The 18,245-nt window shown below is 34.0% G+C and overlaps 1 protein-coding gene across 1 annotated transcript; it reads right to left on the minus strand.

The window, feature by feature from the left end:
* Nucleotides 1-9,878: 9,878 nt before the first annotated feature.
* Nucleotides 9,879-14,515, minus strand: LOC143533803 (uncharacterized). The gene is made up of 3 exons (XM_077028464.1): nucleotides 13,639-14,515; nucleotides 11,162-11,345; nucleotides 9,879-10,354 (listed from the first exon to the last, which is right to left on the minus strand). The coding sequence occupies exons 1-3, from the start codon at nucleotides 14,305-14,307 to the stop codon at nucleotides 9,912-9,914; spliced, it is 1,296 nt and encodes a 431-aa protein (XP_076884579.1). The 5' UTR covers nucleotides 14,308-14,515; the 3' UTR covers nucleotides 9,879-9,911.
* Nucleotides 14,516-18,245: the final 3,730 nt, after the last annotated feature.

Genomic DNA, 18,245 nt, shown 5'->3' on the forward strand with positions numbered 1-18,245 from the left:
TTTGGTCAATCCTGAATGTCGTAAAACAATGAGACTTCATGGTGAACTGTCGGACCTGAAATTCAGATATAGGTTACCAAAATGGAAAAATTTCAAGGTGGAAAATGAAATACATATTGGTGATAAGTGCAGATTTGAATACGACTTTAATGAAGCTACTTTGTTAGTTTCAAAAGTTGAATAGTGATTTGGTGATGTGTTTGGTGAATTTTGGAACATTTGTGATTTGGTTGGTTATTTGTATATGTATGGTTGTATTGATACACTTTTTAGTTTATTGTATTGAATGTTGGTTGGTTAGCTTTTAAATGCTTTAATTTTATAGTTTCTTGTATCATTTATTTTGTTATTCACTCTTTTTTTGTTTCATGGAATGTATTGTAATGGTGCCTTTTGTATGAAAACTTTTAATGAATGGTAATTATGGTTAAATCTAAAAATAAAACAAAAAACACTTTGTTAAAAAACACTATTACGCTTGTAACACGCTAATGTACATAAACATATATAAAATATCCTAATACGCAATACACGCTTATCCAACCATCTTCTGGCAAAGTGCCTATTTTCAGCCACAGGTTCACTTCCAATAATATATTGGTTCTTAATTAAAAGGGAGGCAAAACTCAAAAAGCTCCAAAATATTGGCTCCAAATATTCAAAAACTTCAAATTACATTTAACACTCTAAAAATCAAATTACACTCCAAATTATTAAAAATTTTCCACTCCACAAATCAGACGATGAAGCTTATAGATGAAACAATCGAAGAAGAACATGTTTTATACTCCGATGAGGAAGCCAATGACTACGACGACGCTCAATCAGACGACACTGAAGGCTACTCCAGCGAGGAAGCCAACGACGACGACGGTCGGACTGGTAGGGAGGATGATATAGGGACGATGGTTATCGAACCCTTCAATAGTTTGGAGGCTATCGGACCCATCAACAGTTTTGCTACTACGAAAAAACCTACAGGGGGGTTGACGAGGTTACCTAAGCTGCGTACCTAATATGCAAACTCTGGTGGTGTCAAACTGGCAATGGAGTTTGATAATCTGGGTAGGTTCACTGGCCAAAACAAATCAAAGTTTGCAAGTTTTTTAGGGGATGTTGTAAGGGAAATAGTTTGCTTGAGACATTTAAGTTGAAGGGAGGTCACAAAGGAGCTTAGAGATAAACTGTGGGAACAAATAACGGTTATTCTTTATTTTTATTTGTGCATTTTATATTTTTAGACGTAATTTACCTTTACTGTAATATATTATGCAGAAATATTTTGAGATTGAGGCTTGTCACAGGCCTTCTGTGATGAATCGGCTCAGACACCTTCTTCGGGATTTCAGAAGAAAAATGTACGCCAAATACATTATGCCAAACATCGGTGAACCTCTGAAGCTGAAGGCGATACCCAAGGGACACAGGACGATGATCAGGCAAGAATACTGGGATCGCTTCGTTGAGTACACACAATCAGAGAAGTTTCAGGTATAAATCCTCTACTCACGTAGATTGATCGACTATATATGGTTTATGTTTTTTGTTTAAATATAATAAAATGATTATAATGTGTGGTTGAAGAAAAAATCGGCTTCATCAAAGGGAGCTCGAGCAAAGAATGTTTTTGATCATCACATGGGACGAGGGGGTTATACCTACCTTCGAGAGAAACTGGTAATCACCGTCAGCCGCTTTCTCTCTAGTTCAATGATTTGTTGGTTATGTGTCTAACGCATGACCGTCAGCTGCTTTCTCTTGAATATTTTACAAGGTCAAAAAGAAGGAAATTGGACCGGATGAGATCCTCGGCCGTGCATTAATGTGGATGAAAGGAAGGGAGGACAAAGATGGTGCATACAAGAATGTTGTTGTCGAAGGCGTGGCAACCAAATTAGTATGTTTTAGTATTAAAATTTTTAAATCACGTTAAAGTCAATTCATTGCCTCATATTGGTGTCAAAAAAACTTGAGTCTGATAACTTGTCTCAACACTTGATGTGGATACATAAGTGTGTTACAAGTGTATTAGAATATTTGTTTTCTTGCAGGCTCAGCATGAGGAGCAGATCGCCTCCGGAGCCCTGGCACTTGAACCGTGCACAGATGCCGTCACCTTAGTGCTTGGCAAAGAAAAAGGTGGGTTTATAAAAGGGATTGGGTACGGATTGACAACAGGTAAATATTGGGGTGTGAGTCGGGTAAAAGGCTCGTTTAAGCAATAGATTGCCCAACTTGAGTATGAGGCGGTGCAGAGAGATGAACTGGTGAACAGGTTGACGACTCTACTTGAATCCACGAATGCTATGGTAGCAAGCCGTGAGAAGGAACGGTTAGCATTTGAGGCCAGGTTCAGACATCTCGAAGGATTGTTGCCGCAAATGTCGGCAAGTCAAGTAAGTGACGTATGGTACATATTAATTAATGCATTCGACGTACATAATTGGCACTATTTTTGTCACAATTCGTAGGTATATCTTGTTCCCAACCAAGTTGGTTCTAACCAAAGTACTAGCGTTATGGCGCAAAATAAAATGCCGGCACCAGTAAGTATCTGACAGTTTCTTTGTTTTTTACAACTTTCCATGTGATTATTCATTTCCCATAACCTAATAAATTGATTTGTAGGCCAGTTCTGTGGGAAACATCTTAACCTCAGGTGAGGCTGTGCAACAAGAATCCGCTTCTCAGGTAACCATTTGACAGTTTGATTGATTTGTTTTAATAATTAACTTTCCATGTGAGTGTGCTGATTTTGCATAAGTTAATTGTAGCCCAACTCTGCGGATAAAATAGTTGTCAAAACGGTACCCGCTCCCCATATCGCGACATCAGTAAGTATTTGACAATTTCAGTACTTTTTATATTTCGTTTCCAATGTAAGTGTGCTCATTTTCTATTACCGAATTGCAGGCCAAGTCTGTGGAAAAAAGTGTTGACCAAACGGTGCCCGCTCCCCATATCGCGACATCAGTAAGTATTTGACAATTTCATTACTTTTTATAATTCGTTTCCAATATGAGTGTGCTCATTTTCTATTTACCGAATTGCAGGCCAAGTCTGTGGAAAAAAGTGTTGACCAAACGGTAGTCGATCCCCATAGCGAGACATCAGTAAGTATTTGGCAGTTTTAGTTTTTATATTTTATAACCTAATAAGTCTAACAATTCCAATATCTGTTATATTACCAATGAAGCCTGTAGAGAACAATGTTAACCAAGCATCAACACAACTATACCACACTCCAGATAGTAACGGCTCAAAAAAACCATCAGTAAGTATTTGGCAATTTCAGATTTTCCTTTAATTGTTGATTGATTCATTGAATGGTTTTTAGGAAAAACGGAGAAGCCGTAAAAGTAAAGTTGATGTATCTACGGATGAAGCTTCCCCAGCTGCTGAAATAAAGGCATGTACTGCGCGAAACATTGTTAATTTCCCACCAACATGGTATGTACTTATATATTGACTTCAACTAAGCCATCTTAATTTGACGTGCTGGTTTATAGGTGTATGAGTGTCGTTTGTGTGTGCATGACAAGCGTAACAAGGTGGCAAATGGTAAAGTTTATTGGTCACCGGTTCCACAACAGTTGCATGGAAAAGCAATCCCGGAGGGTTGCTATAAAGTTAGTATTGATGGAGCCATAAAGGAACAAGCAATTATTCCATGTGAGGTAGGTGAAATTACGACTGTTGGCAACGCAATTGGTACTTTTGTTGCTTGGCCAGAACACCTAATATTATGTGACCAGGAGGTTTGTTCCCTTTTAACTTAACCGAACAAATATCTATGTTCTTTTTCATTTAGTTTAAAAAATGAACACTTGTGTTCGTTTATGTTCGTTTGTTTATAATCTAAACTAACGTAATTAAACAAAGATAAACGAACATAAACGAACTTCATGCCGAAAGGTTCACGAATAGTTAAACAAACGTTCGGTATGTATGAATGCATACTATTTTGTTCTATTCAATTACAAAATACGACATTAATTATACATATTTGTTTTTCATATTCTGTTGTTCCAGCTACCACCACTCCCATCCTCAAAAGAACCAGACATAGTTGGCAAGAAGGCAAAGGCAAAGTACACAACGATAAACTGAGTGACCAAACAGAAGACAAGGAGCAGTGCCAAGAAAACCGACGCCTTAGCTAGTATATAGGTAGTCGTTATTTTTGTATTTTGAAAGATATTTTGCATATACATTTGCTTAAGTGAATATTATTGCTAATATAATTTGTTTCTAATTTTGTTTTGTCATGCTTGCTTATAGCTGTTTTATATTACTGCACAAAAAATAAAAATAATTATGTATTGCCTAATTACACACAATTTGGCCATATATAACACATAAAATAGGTGTGGCCAAAAGTAAGACAATAGTCACACCTGAAATTACAAAAATTAGAGTCTATAAATGAGCATTAGCAACAACATAAACATTTTTGTGTGACGAAAAGTATTATAATAGCCACACTTTATATTATAAAAGAATTATGTGTGACAAACGGTAAAGACAATGGCCACACCACAAACTACAAAAGAGAGTTTGAGTGGCAACTTCACATTTTTAGCCACATTGACAACAACCTCCAGTGTCTATATGATATTATTAGCCACACAGTGCCTCACTATGTGTGGCAAAAAGTTTGGTAATAGCCACACTTTAAATTACGAAAAGCATTATGTGTGACAAACGGTAAGACAATGGCCACACCACAAACTACAAAAGAGTGTTTGAGTGGCAACTTCACATTTTAAGCCACATTGACAACAACCTCCAGTGTCTATATGATATTATCAGCCACATAGTACCTCACTATGTGTGACGAAAAGTTTGACAATAGCCACACTTTAAATTAGGAAAAGCATTATGTGTGACAAACAGTAAGACAATGGCCACACCACAAACTACAAAAGAGTTTTTGACTAGAAAGTTCACATTTTTAGCCACATTGACAACACCTTCAAGTGTCTATATGATATTTTTAGCCACACAGTACCTCACTATGTGTGACGAAAAGTTTGACAATAGCCACACTTTAAATTAGGAAAAGTATTATGTGTGACAAACGGTAAGACAATGGCCACACCACAAACTACAAAAGAATTTTTGACTAGCAAGTTCACATTTTTAGCCACATTGATAACAACCTCCAGTGTCTATATGATATTATTAGCCACATAGTACCTCATGTGTGACGAAAATTTTGACAATAGCCACACTTTAAATTAGGAAAAGCATTATGTGTGACAAACGGTAAGACAATGGCCACACCACAAACTACAAAAGAGTTTTTGACTAGCAAGTTCACATTTTTAGCCACATTGACAACAACTTCCAGTGTCTATATGATATTATTAGCCACATAGTACCTCACTATGTGTGACGAAAAGTTTGACAATAGCCACACTTTAAATTAGGAAAAGCATTATGTGTGACAAACGGTAAGACAATGGCCACACTATAATCTACAAAGGAGTTTCTGAGTGGCAAGTAAACATATTTAGCCACTTTTAATGTAATATCTAGTGTCTATATCATATAATTAGCCACGCTATTATTAAATTTAAGTGGCCATTTCTTTGCTATATTCACACGGTATAGGTCACAATGTAAGCTTAACACAACCCGATTGGCCACATTAATATAAAATTCATGTGGCTGAAAAATAAATTCATGTGGCTATATAGATGCAATGGTCACTCATAGTTAATTGACATGTGGCCATTTTCTACCATTTAGCCACACTTATTGGAGAGGCTTCTTGATGGCTAGCAACTAATGCTTGTACCCTTTAGCCACACTTATAACCGCATAAGGCCACTAAAAACTTTGAGTGGCCATATCATACCCACGGTGTCGCAACCTTTGGCCACATATGTCCTGAACCAAATGTGTGTGGCTAAAGGCCTACGGCCACACTTTTTTCGTGTGGCCGAAGGTCAATTTTCATGTAGTGGTTGGTAATATGTAGTTTAAAACATTTTTTTACATTCATCTTTTAATGTAAGGCCCCGTTCCCGGTGCCCTACTTTGGCGTTGGATTTACTTATAAACACAGTTTTAAATATCGGAGTTAATTAAAACTTTCACGGAATAAATAGAACTTCAATCATTCGTTACAAAACATTCAAACTTGTCTTTAACACATAACATAAAGTAGTTTATTAAAACATCATGGCAAATCTTCGCTGGATGCCAGTCCCTTCAAATCATGCCATGTGTCTAAACCAACTGCTTCAATCTATTCACCTGCGTGCATACTAAAAGTCAGCTACGCTGAGTGAGTTCTAGTTAAAACAGGCAACATACAACACATTCACATACTTACTTATACGAATCCGAAGATACATATTACTTACTTAACCTGTTCATTCTTTCTTACGTACATACATAAGTATATACCTTCATTATTACTTTCATTCTTTCTTTCTTTCATAAATTATCTTACTTTACATACATACTTATACGTTTTAAAGAGCCTTTCACCCTATTACCTCATAGATATTATTAGGGTCTGTCACCCTTAAATAGTCTTTCGCCCTATAACCTCACATATATCATTAGGGTCTACCACCCTCCTTTACAGATATTATTAGGGTCTGCCACCCTCTTCCACAGATATTATTAGGGTATTCCACACTCTTACCATTAATTCATACATACCTTCATTTTCGTTTATATTTATATACTTTCATACATACTCTTAATCTTTTATACATCATTTATATATCATACATACATCATTCATAGACATTCATATATCATACATACATCATTCATAAACATATACATAGCATACACTTACCACTTAAGGTAAGTGTATTAACTAATCACATCGAGTATGCACACAGCCCTGAAAACATAGCAAGGAAGTGAGGCTAGAAACTCACATGAGCTCGGTTCCTTTCCGAGTTAATGGTAACTCATCTTTTTAACTGGGCGCAGCTAACCGTATAACAATTACATGTATCAATTAACTATTACTACCCATATCGTATTTCTAGTTCAATATAACCCTCAATGAATGGGGGTCCGGGGGCAGCGTCCCTAGAAGCGGGGTTCCAGGGGAGGCAGCCCCTAGCGGGGTCCAAGGGGTAGAGCCCTTGGCTGGGGTCAAGCTGTGAAGTTCATCAGAAAATTCTCTGAACTAATCTAATCGAATTATTAGTTCTAATCGAATGGATTTTCTATTCGAATGGACCCTCTATTCTAATGAAAGATCCTATTAGAACTGGCTTTATGATTCGAGTGGCATATTCTATTCGAATGGACTTTCTATTCGAATGGTAGATTCTATTCGAATGGACTTTCTACTCGAATGGCAGATTCTATTCGAATGGACTTTTAATTCGAATGGACTTTCTATTCGAATGGCAGATTCTATTTGAATGGACTTTCTATTCGAATGGTTGATTCTATTCAAATGCACTTTCTATTCGAATGACAGATTCTATTCGAATGGACTTTCTATTCGAATGGGCTTTCTATTCGAATCAAACATTCTATAAGAATGGACCCTCCATTCAAATCAGATGGTATCTGAACCTTTTTCCTTCTGACTTTCCTTTCTTTCTTTCTATTCGAATGTTTTCCATTCGAATACTCTCCATTAGAATACGTCCACTGTAGCGTACTAATATCAAAATTACTACACATAATAACATTTGTGCTCATATTTCTCTTTTATATCATCTTTTAAACGCTTTCATTTCTATCCTTGACCAAGATCCAGAATACTTAGCAATAAAGTTTAAACCTTTATTGATTTTAACCCGTCTAAGCTAGATCTAGGGCTACTACATGAACCGTACATACTAACGAGTCCATTAAGTTCACTTTTAACATAAAGTTTACATTTTTATGATATAAAAATACCCGATTTGCCTTAGTACCAAGTCTCAGGGCAAACCTCTCTTAAACACTAAACCTTCATACATAAAATGTACCTCTTGGTGTATTTTAAGCTACGAGTTAGCTTCTCGTATGGCTATGGACTTGTTTCTTGCTTGATAATCAATGATCTAATAGGATCTAAGCTTGGTTTGGATCTTGGATCTCGGCTGTGATATTAGGGAGTGTTTGTGTGTGTTTTTGAGTGTGTTATGGAGGCTAGAAGATAAGAATGAGGGTTTTAGGATTTTTGGGAGGTTTAAGGGGTTTATATACCCTTAAGCCCATCGACCTAAGACCCATCACCATCCCTTATTCCATATTTCCTTGTCCAAGCCCACACCTTATTATTTTATTTAACTTAACTAAATATAAACACGTCCTGAAGTAAACGAAATTTATTTTATTTATTATTATTATCAAAAGTAGGATGTTACATTTAATAATTGTAGGGTCAAACGTGTGTTTTTATCTTCGGCGAAGTTCGTCAAAAATGAGTAAAGATACATTTTTGTGAGACAATACATGTTTTATGAGACGGGAATGAAGTCTCTATAATTAGGTAAAACCAAAAGGTATCCAACTTTATTTTACATTTGATAATTATTTTTGTTACAACAATAGTATGATCACTACCATAATCTGTTTATTAATAAACTAAAAAGCCAATCAATTTTAGGTATACATATAGATTATGGGCAATGATGCAACTTACTTATTGAATTCGATTTGAAATTAGCATAATAAGAAAAAGACACACGCAAAAAAAAGGATTTAAAATCAGTGCACAATTAATGTGTTGCTAAAGCAATGAAATCGCATCATGGAATCGTTGATTGAAAGGTAAGGTTTTGCAATTGTGAAGATAGAGAAAAACTTTCAATCCACCATGACCTTCGCTCAGTCTTCTCCCTATTTCAATCCACACCAGTGATAAGGTGGGTGTGAGCAAGTTCTCGTAGGCAGAGGAAAGAGGGAAATGTTAATTAGATGTTATAACACGGTTTAAAAGTTATATGGGTTTGGTAAACCCATGGCCCGCTTCTTTTTTTTAATATAAAATTGTTTCTTATTTATAAATCATATCTTTTAGATATATATTTATATATATATATATTATTTTTTAGTATATATCCCTATTTTATAGGATTTTCATATCAAATATTTGGTGAGATTAATTTTTAATTTAATGAGATGTTATAACTCGTTTAAGGACTATCTGGGTTTGATAAGACTTATACCCATAAATTCAGGTTAAATACATGAGAAGCATACATTTAAAAATCAAGCAATTTGATGACTTTCATAAAAGGGTAGAGCGACCACATCATAACACACAAGATTTTTGAGGTTTCATTTATTTAAGATTTAAGATAGATAGATATATATATATATATATATATATATATATATATATATATATATATGATCAACTTTTTCTAAATAAAAGCTCATTATAAAGATAGAAGTTTGATAACAGACCGTAATATTTCTTATTTGGCAAGTAATAATTGTAACATACAATAATAGTACTAGTATATGTCTCATTATTGTTACCGCCAAATCTGGAAATATTAATAGTGCTACTACTAATACTACTATTTTATTTTACTTTCTAAAGAAAAAAACATATAATAGTTTTTTTTTTAACGACTAACTAAGTAACGTCGGGTACTCCGTACACGGCCTCCATTGGCTAAAGGTAGCCCGAGCCGGCCACTAATCCGGACGGATGGAGCACATAGCGGACCACCTATTGAGGGTTCCCCGGATAAAACCCGACCCCACGCCCGCCAACGACACGACAGTGAGAAGCCGGTAACCGATAATAGTAATAATAATGATTAAAAAAAGGCCAAGCAAAAACACACTTACTCATTAAGATCTTTTGTTTCTCATTTGTGACATATAATTGACTTATAGATAAGAATATAATATCACCATTTCTTACCTATAAGTTAATTATGCAATTTAAAAGGGAAACAATTTATTGATAGGCTTGTTGATCATTGAGCCAATTCTTCAGCCAGGAGCGTAAAAATGGCAAGCTCTATATCCATCGCCATATCTCGAATTGTGTCTTCATCGCATCTCTTCCACCCTTCACCTCTAAAGTCCGCTTCTGCCATCATGTCAATTGTATCCAGTTCAACCATTTTCCATGAATGCAAACGCTTGCATACCCTTTGCACAATCTCATGTTGTTCTTCATTCTTGTTTTCTTCTGCAATGAGGTCAAATACAAGTTTTCTCATGTACCAAGGGAGTTTCCTGACACCTAGATAGTTCAATATCTCCCTAAAAAGTGTTTCACTAGTCACCTCTTCTTCATTCACATCTTCATCTTCATTGTAACGTTGTTCTAACATGTGCTTTTCGAGTTTAATCGGATCTAACTCTGCAAGCCTCTCGAACCGTTGAAGCTTTAGTAACAGTTGATGTTTTGCTCCTACAGATTGCACACAAATCATTTTAGAAACCACATAAATAACATTGATAAAAGAAAAAAGAAAAAAGATATGTATCTCATGTATAACCGTAATTTAATACGATTTTTAATTAAATAAATGAAATTTTAATATTTTATTTTAGTATTTAAATTCCACTGTCCCACAAATAGGTTACAAATCAATAATAGCCTTGATTAGGACTTTAATTAAATTTTTCCTTATATATACTAAATGGTGCTCTATACTAAATTGGCCCACATCACATCAATGAAGAGATGTGTAAATTAAGAGCTATGATGCATTGTCTCTTTTTAGTATTATTAGATTGGACAAAATAAGGCATATATACAAAGTTAAAGAACGGAACTCAATTATAGCCAAATGTCGTTTCAAAAAAAATTATAGTCAAATAAATTTGATAGATGTCTTTTTTTTTTCTTTTATTAACAAGCATGCAGTATACAAATTTTAATTCAAGATGTACAAGTCACAAAATTAACAACAAATCTAGAGACAAACAAGCAATGCAAGACAAACAAGCACAAAACATAAATAGAAAACACCTATGATCAGAGTTGAAAACGACTGCTTAACTATAGAATATAGATGTGACATAATAAACGTCAATTTGTTTTAATTGAACAAAAAAAATACTTAAGACATGAAGTGTCATGTTGTACTTTATTTTTAATACGTACATTAGTGACACACATATCTAGATTAACGGTGTATAAATCATATGTGTGATATCATTTATGAGAAAAAGTGTATTTATTCATGTTCAATAATTAAAACTCATCACTTACTTTGTACATTAGCATAACTGCACTCGATATCGTAACCTTCTTCCATGGCCCTACCTTCACGTTCTTCCTCATCACCATCATCAAATAAAGGGTCAAGTACCGAAACGGGGCTACATTGTTCTTTCTCTCCATCCTTCTGTCGAATATTTTCTTGAGGACACTCAACTTCATAATTTTCCTTGTCCTATAAATTAGCAAATTTCGATAAGAAAATGTTAATATTAGATATATTTAAAAGGCGTGACAAGTTGTATTCCTTAGGCTTCTTTCACTAAACTTTAGCATATATATTTTTAGCCACTCAACTGTATTTACAAATTTGTTTTATTAGACTTTTGTCTCAGAAGTTTTACATATATATTTTTTGACCTTTAATTTTAGTTTTACATATTTACTTTTTGGCTCATCAGCTTTAACAGTATATTTTTTGTCATAAATCTTTTATTGTAACGCATCAAACCGGTACCATTTAATTTCTAATTATTAACCAGTACTATTAGCTTTTAAACCTGTAATACATCAAGCCGGTTCCATCACAGGACAAAGATATAGTTGTTTGTCTTAAAACACAAATATTAAAATATAGCTAAGTGTTATTTTAGTACATGTGGTTTGTTCAATTACGCAACTTTAGTACTATTTTCGAATTTGTTGCAAATGGCTGCTTCACGTTTCCAAAACTTGCCATTTTAGTACTTTTTCTTAACCCCGTCTATTTTGTCCGTTAAGTCAGGGGTAAATTGGTAATTTTATTTATTTATTTGTTTTATCTTTTCTTTAAGCCAGAATAACTTAAAATTAAAAAACAAAACAACACAAATTGAAATTAAAATACTAACAATAAATCAAAGTTCAAAACCCAGGACAATCAAATATGTATCATAATTATACAACCACCGTCTCCTCTTTCTCTCTTCGCTCAACTCCCTCATTGTAATGTCAGCTCACCAAAATGATTGTAGGCAGTCAGTCAATGATCTAAAAACCCCTCTTCTACGGAATCGCTGTCGTCGCTGTCAGATTCCGATGTACCCAAATACATCCTAAATATCGACAATTGTGGAAAACCCCTATGCTCCGGCAATCGCCGCCGTCGCCGTCAGATTCCGCCTTCTTCCCAACCATCTACCACCACTCCGTCAGTCATCTGTCACAGCACCACCGACATATTGGGACCACCACAATCTCTGCCCCGATGCAGATCTGATTTGAGATAGAGGCGGAGCGACAGGCTACACCATCTTCGTCTTCAATACAAAATCTGACCCCCGGTTTGGTTATTTAGAAGCTATACGACGAGGTTTGGAGATGATTCTCGTCGTTCGGTAAAGTTAGGAATATTCATCAACGAAAACGGTTTGTTGGGTTGTTAAGTAATTGGAAGCTAGATCTTCAAAATGAAGACACGGCCGACGACGATGGTGATGGCCGGAGATCCGCTGTCGAATGTCGATTGAGTATTGACCTGGTTGAACGATTTGAGAAATGGAAGGTTGAAGGATAAAAAAGGGTGAGTGGTTGAATTGGAGTTTTGTAATCAAAATTAAAACTTGAGTTGAGGATTTGGATTGGGGGAACATGAAATTATGAATTGCAGATCTATGGGTCGAGAGTGGGAGTTTGATGTTTTAATTTATGGGGTATTTTGATTAAAGGAAAAAAGAAAATAGAAATTTAAAATGGAATTACCAGTTTACCCTCGATTTAACAGACAAAAATAGACGGCGTTAGAAAAATGTACTAAAATGGCAAGTTTTAGAAACGTGAAGTAGTCATTTGCAAAAATTTCAAAAATGATACTAAAGTTGCATAATTGAACAAACCACATGTACTAAAATGTCACTCTCGACCCAAAGGTACAAAAATTTCAAAAATGGTACTAAAGCTACAAAATATGTTTTCCTCAATGATTTGATCATAAGGTTATACTTGTCGGAATGATGAAAAGTTGACTTTTGACGACTTCTCTTCTAGCTTGTTCTGTTGACATCACCCAATCATCTATACTAGTAGACTAGTAGTATTGTACATGTGTGGTTTAGTGGTTATTGGATTGTTTGGTATTTTACTATTTAATTAGTAACAAAGATACAAAATGTACAAAGACAATTATGGTTTGTCCATTTGTGGTCTATTAAATTCTTATTTATATTTATAATAGTACCTCTATTTAATAAAGATAAATAAATAAGTAAATCAAATCATTAAAGTTTTCACATTGTTTTTAGAGTAGAATCTTAAATATTATAAACAATGGTCGTCTGTGACTGAGTGGTAAATACACAATAGTTTTTTTAAGAATTCAAAGGTTCTAAGTTCAAGTACTAAAAGAAAAATCACCGGAATAATGAAAATATAGTAAATAATTGTAAAACATGTAAACAACCCTAACCACTATCAGAAAACTTAAAAATATATTAAAAAAAACATTTTTAACTAACGAGATCAGGTAAATTATTTAGAATTGAAAACAAAACCTGTTTAGTTCGGTGGCACGGAGATGCCACCAACGGGGACGAAACATGTCGCCGTCGTGTCTGTGAAGGACTTCTTTGAAGCGAAAACCGAAACGGACTTGACGGATTCGAGCAAAAACACTCAATTTCTTCAAATTCATGAACTGATCTTGAACTACATGAGGTATCCATCTCCGATGACTTCTCCGACCACTCGCCACTACTAATCCTGCTACCGTCATCACAACCACCGTCAACGTTATTTTTCCGGCTTCTTGTGGAAGATAGTGTTACATTAACCGGTCCAGTTTCACTTCTTTTTGTTCTAACACTCCGATCCTTCAACCGCCGGAGAAAAGACCCGAGCAACCCGAACCCGGTTTGCTTCGACCCGGTTTTGGGTTTCTGAACCCTTGTGGCGGCGTGAAGTAGCAAGGCGGCGGTTCTTGCCGGAATATGGAAACCGGTAGCATTGTTGCATGGAAAATCAAGAACCGGTGAGTTTTTAAACTCCGGTGAGTCTTGAAATGTAAAACAGACATTTTTGATAATATGTTTTTGTTTTTTAAGGTTTAGAGATGTTTTTCCGGTGGGTGGTTTGAGGTGGGAACGGCGGTCGGAGATGAAGGTTTTGAGGTGGAATGGTTCTTGATCTTCTTTTAGTAACTCATGTAAATGTTTATGACCCATGGTTATGAATTTGATGATTGGAATGAAATATTAATAATAAGTGATGATGAGTTTGAAAAGGGTTAGTTCAAGTTGAGTTGAGTTTGTCGTTGAAGAGGTTTCAACACCAAAAGGGGAAAAAGATTGGAAATTGTAAAATGTTAAAGAGCGTGGGAAGGTGATAATGAGGTTTCTAGTTTTAAAATATGAAAGGACCAACAAGGTTGTCCCCACCGCTATAGGTTGGGCGAAAACATACTTAAAAATTTATGTTTTAATGCGATTTAGTAATATCATGGTGTTAGATGATGTATTTGTTGTGGTTAACAAGTCTAATAGTTTAGAAGTATAATTAGATTTTCTATTAGAAAAACTGTATTTTAGGGTTGTATTTATCTTACTATTACATTTCACAAACCCTCTTCTAACTTTTTATTTGTGCAAACTACAGTTTGCCGATCGTTTATACATGGCGTATGAAGCCATAACCCCCTTTAAAAGACATCTGATTATATGTTTAGAGACTATAATGATTGAAACAAATGTAGGTAAGCTAACTTGCCTGAAACATCACCGATAGTGGATTGTGTACCTGTCTACTTCTGGTGTGTATAAAATGAATACATTATACATGAGGCATGTATTTATACTCTATTTAATCTATCGCTTGAATAATAAATAATCTTTATAATGAGGAGATTTCCGTTGATTCTGTAATTAGTGAAGCAATGAAGCAAATCGTTATCGCGGTTGTAATAATATAAGGATAGTCTATTACGATGTCATGGTTTCAAGAATAATATACTAATGTTGTTACATTATGTTCCAAAAAATGAGCGACTTTATATCAGGGTACACTAAAACATGTGAATAATTGCTCGTGCAAAGATATAATGTCATCGTTACAAAAGGACAAGATACATACAAAATAACAAAATATAACGAAATTGAAAAGGTATTTTGAATAATTAACATTTTCACTCAATTAAAGTAACGGTTTTCTACCATTTCATTTTTTACATTGAACAACATATGAAACTACTCCCAATACTCGAGTGGTTCAATAGCATGTGATGATGGTTAAGACTTAATTAGATTTGAATTCTTATGCAAGTAAATTATTAAATCCATCACATATGCACACAAGCATTAATTTCCGATCAACAGATATCAACCAACTTATAAAAGTTGATGCAAGCAAATTATTAAATCTATCATAAATGTAAACAACCATTTCCGATGAACACATATGAACCAACTTAGAAAGCATAAAACGTTAGTTATCTTATCTTAGAAAACACTCAAAACTGATTATAAAAAGTAGTAACGTTAACATGATTTGAATAAACATTAATACTCATTATTCATTAACATGACAATAGGATACGTCATGTGGCCAAAGAAGACATAATATTAGAGAAAATCCATCTATATTAGAAATAAAGAAATTTATGAAAATAGTAATTTTAACGTGTGTGTATGTGTTACAATACACATATATCCATAAAGTATGCAAATCAGTGAATCGTTCGTCGCGTTTCTACTTGAATATGCATATAATCATTTACATCCTAAAATAGTGGAGTACATGAGAGTATATCCATGATAAATGTTACATGAACTCATTTCTTGTAATAACTTTATGATTCGTGTATCTCAATAAATCGTGTGATTATACCCCACCGATCATGGACACAACTCATACTTGTGGATATTTTGTATGCTTGCGCGTACTGTCTATAAAATGTTTAGTCAATGTGAGGCGGATCATGTAAAGAGTAAAGTTTATATATCGTCGATTTTCTTTTCTCTTTCTAAATAAAGTTGGAAGTTATAAAAGATAACATCGGTCATAATTAAGAAACATTCGAAAACACAAGACAAGTAATTCTAGTGATGTGCTAGATGTTGAAGTAATTTTCAAGGTTTTTTTACTAGTGTACCATACACAACTATTAAAGAGCATTACCGTGATAAACCTCAACATTTATGTAAAGTATTTTTTAAGTTTATTCACCATTATCGAATTTAGAGCACCCACAATACAAGATTGTGGATGTCGTCCGTCCCTGGTGGCAATGCAACAAGTGAGAAGCGACAATCTTTCACGAACGTTGTGGTCGTTTGTCCAGTGACTGGAAAGAAAGAAGAACTCCTCTTCTTTCTTTTTTGATTACCTTCCTCGCGTATGTATAAGACCGAATCCATTCGATTTCTAAAAAAAATTACTAATCCTTTTGTGCTTACAAACTTGTCCATGTACGGGAGTGGTGACCCCTTCTCTCTTTCGCTCTCACATACATACAAAACTATAATATATATAGACGAAACTTTTAAAAGCTCTTTGGTTGTTCCCTACATTCTCTCAAGTCATCAGATTACATTATTTGTAAATAAAAGTTTCTTATACATTTGACCCGAATTCACATGTATGGATCTCACCAAACCCATTTAGTTCTTAAAAGGGTTATAACATCTCAATAAATTAAAAATTAATCTCACCAAATATTTGATATGAAAATCCTATAAAATAGGGATATACTAAAAATTAATATATGATTTTTTTTAAAAAAATATTATTTATAATTAAAAAACAATTCTATAGTAAAAAAACGGGCCATGCGTATCACCAAACCCGTATGACTTTAAAATCGGGTCATAACATCTCATTTATTTGTGTAACTCTTTCATCATTAAACCCTAGGTATATTATTAATTTTCTTATAATAAATAAAATTAAAATTCAAAAAATATATAAATATTAGAAACGAATAATGTAAAACAACCCCCGTAATACAGGGGATAAAATCTAGTATATAGGCGAGTTAAAGTAAAAAAAAGATAGTTTTCTTTGAAGATTAAGAATAGATCTAGACTTTTGGATATATGATATATTGGTTGAGATTATCAGTTTTCAAAATATCATATAGTTTCCGAAGATCTAAGATTGGATTTAGGCTACACATTTTTCTAAATAGACTCACATAGTTTCCTAACTTCAAATTTTATGTTTTTCTTACCATTTTTTGAAACATTTTATTTGTAATTTATAGTTTATTTATATTGTTATAATAACTTTCAGAGGGGTTTGTAAAGGTTTGGTGTTGTGAAAAAAATGAGGTTTTTTTTTAGAAAATTTTATACATGATGTACCGGTTTATGGGTCTCTTATTGTTATATTGTAACCTTTGATTATTCATCTGCTACAATATATATTAGCGTTGGTCATCAATGTTACATTTTAAATATTCGTGATTTTCTAGTGGTTTAAAGTTTAAAGTACATTTATCATCCTTTTAGTTGTAAAGTTGTGACCTTGTAGCTTTTAAAAAGTTATGTGTTAAAAGTCAGAAATATTATTTTTCTATTAAAAATGAAACTTTGGTTGGTTTTTTATAAAGCTACATTTTCAATGAGATGTCATATAGCTTTACTAACACCTGTTTCAAAATAACAAATAATCAAGATAACATGGACCTTATAGAGATACATGTTTCGGTCATTGGCTTTATCTTGAGAATTCATTGAACGAGACTATGCTAGTACAACATACCTATGAGGATATTCGAGATAAGTTATTATTATTTTTTTGTGTTAAGTGTTATTTTCATACCTAAGATTTGACCTACTACGCGAATTTGGTAAGTTTTTTAAACATTTTTTTACAACTGAACACTTGACGTTTCAAGATCATGCAAATTTTCATATTTTCACTAACCCTGTCTATTTTGATCGTTAAATGTGGGGTAAAACGATCAATTCATAATTATTTTATTTGATTTCTCATTTCTTTTAATTGTTTATATCAGTTTATCATGTTAACTAAGTCTTAACACAAGCCCATTCCTCAAACTCAATCGACACTCAAACTCATAATTTTGGTTATTCGATTCTTCACATGTATGCCTGGACCATTGCTCAACACAAATAACATTCAAGAAGAGTGTTATGCGCAAAGA

Source organism: Bidens hawaiensis, unplaced genomic scaffold (genome assembly GCF_021521415.1).
Source record: "Bidens hawaiensis isolate Kalapana, Puna unplaced genomic scaffold, B.hawaiensis_p1.1 tig00009917_1, whole genome shotgun sequence".
Lineage (NCBI taxonomy): Eukaryota > Viridiplantae > Streptophyta > Magnoliopsida > Asterales > Asteraceae > Bidens > Bidens hawaiensis.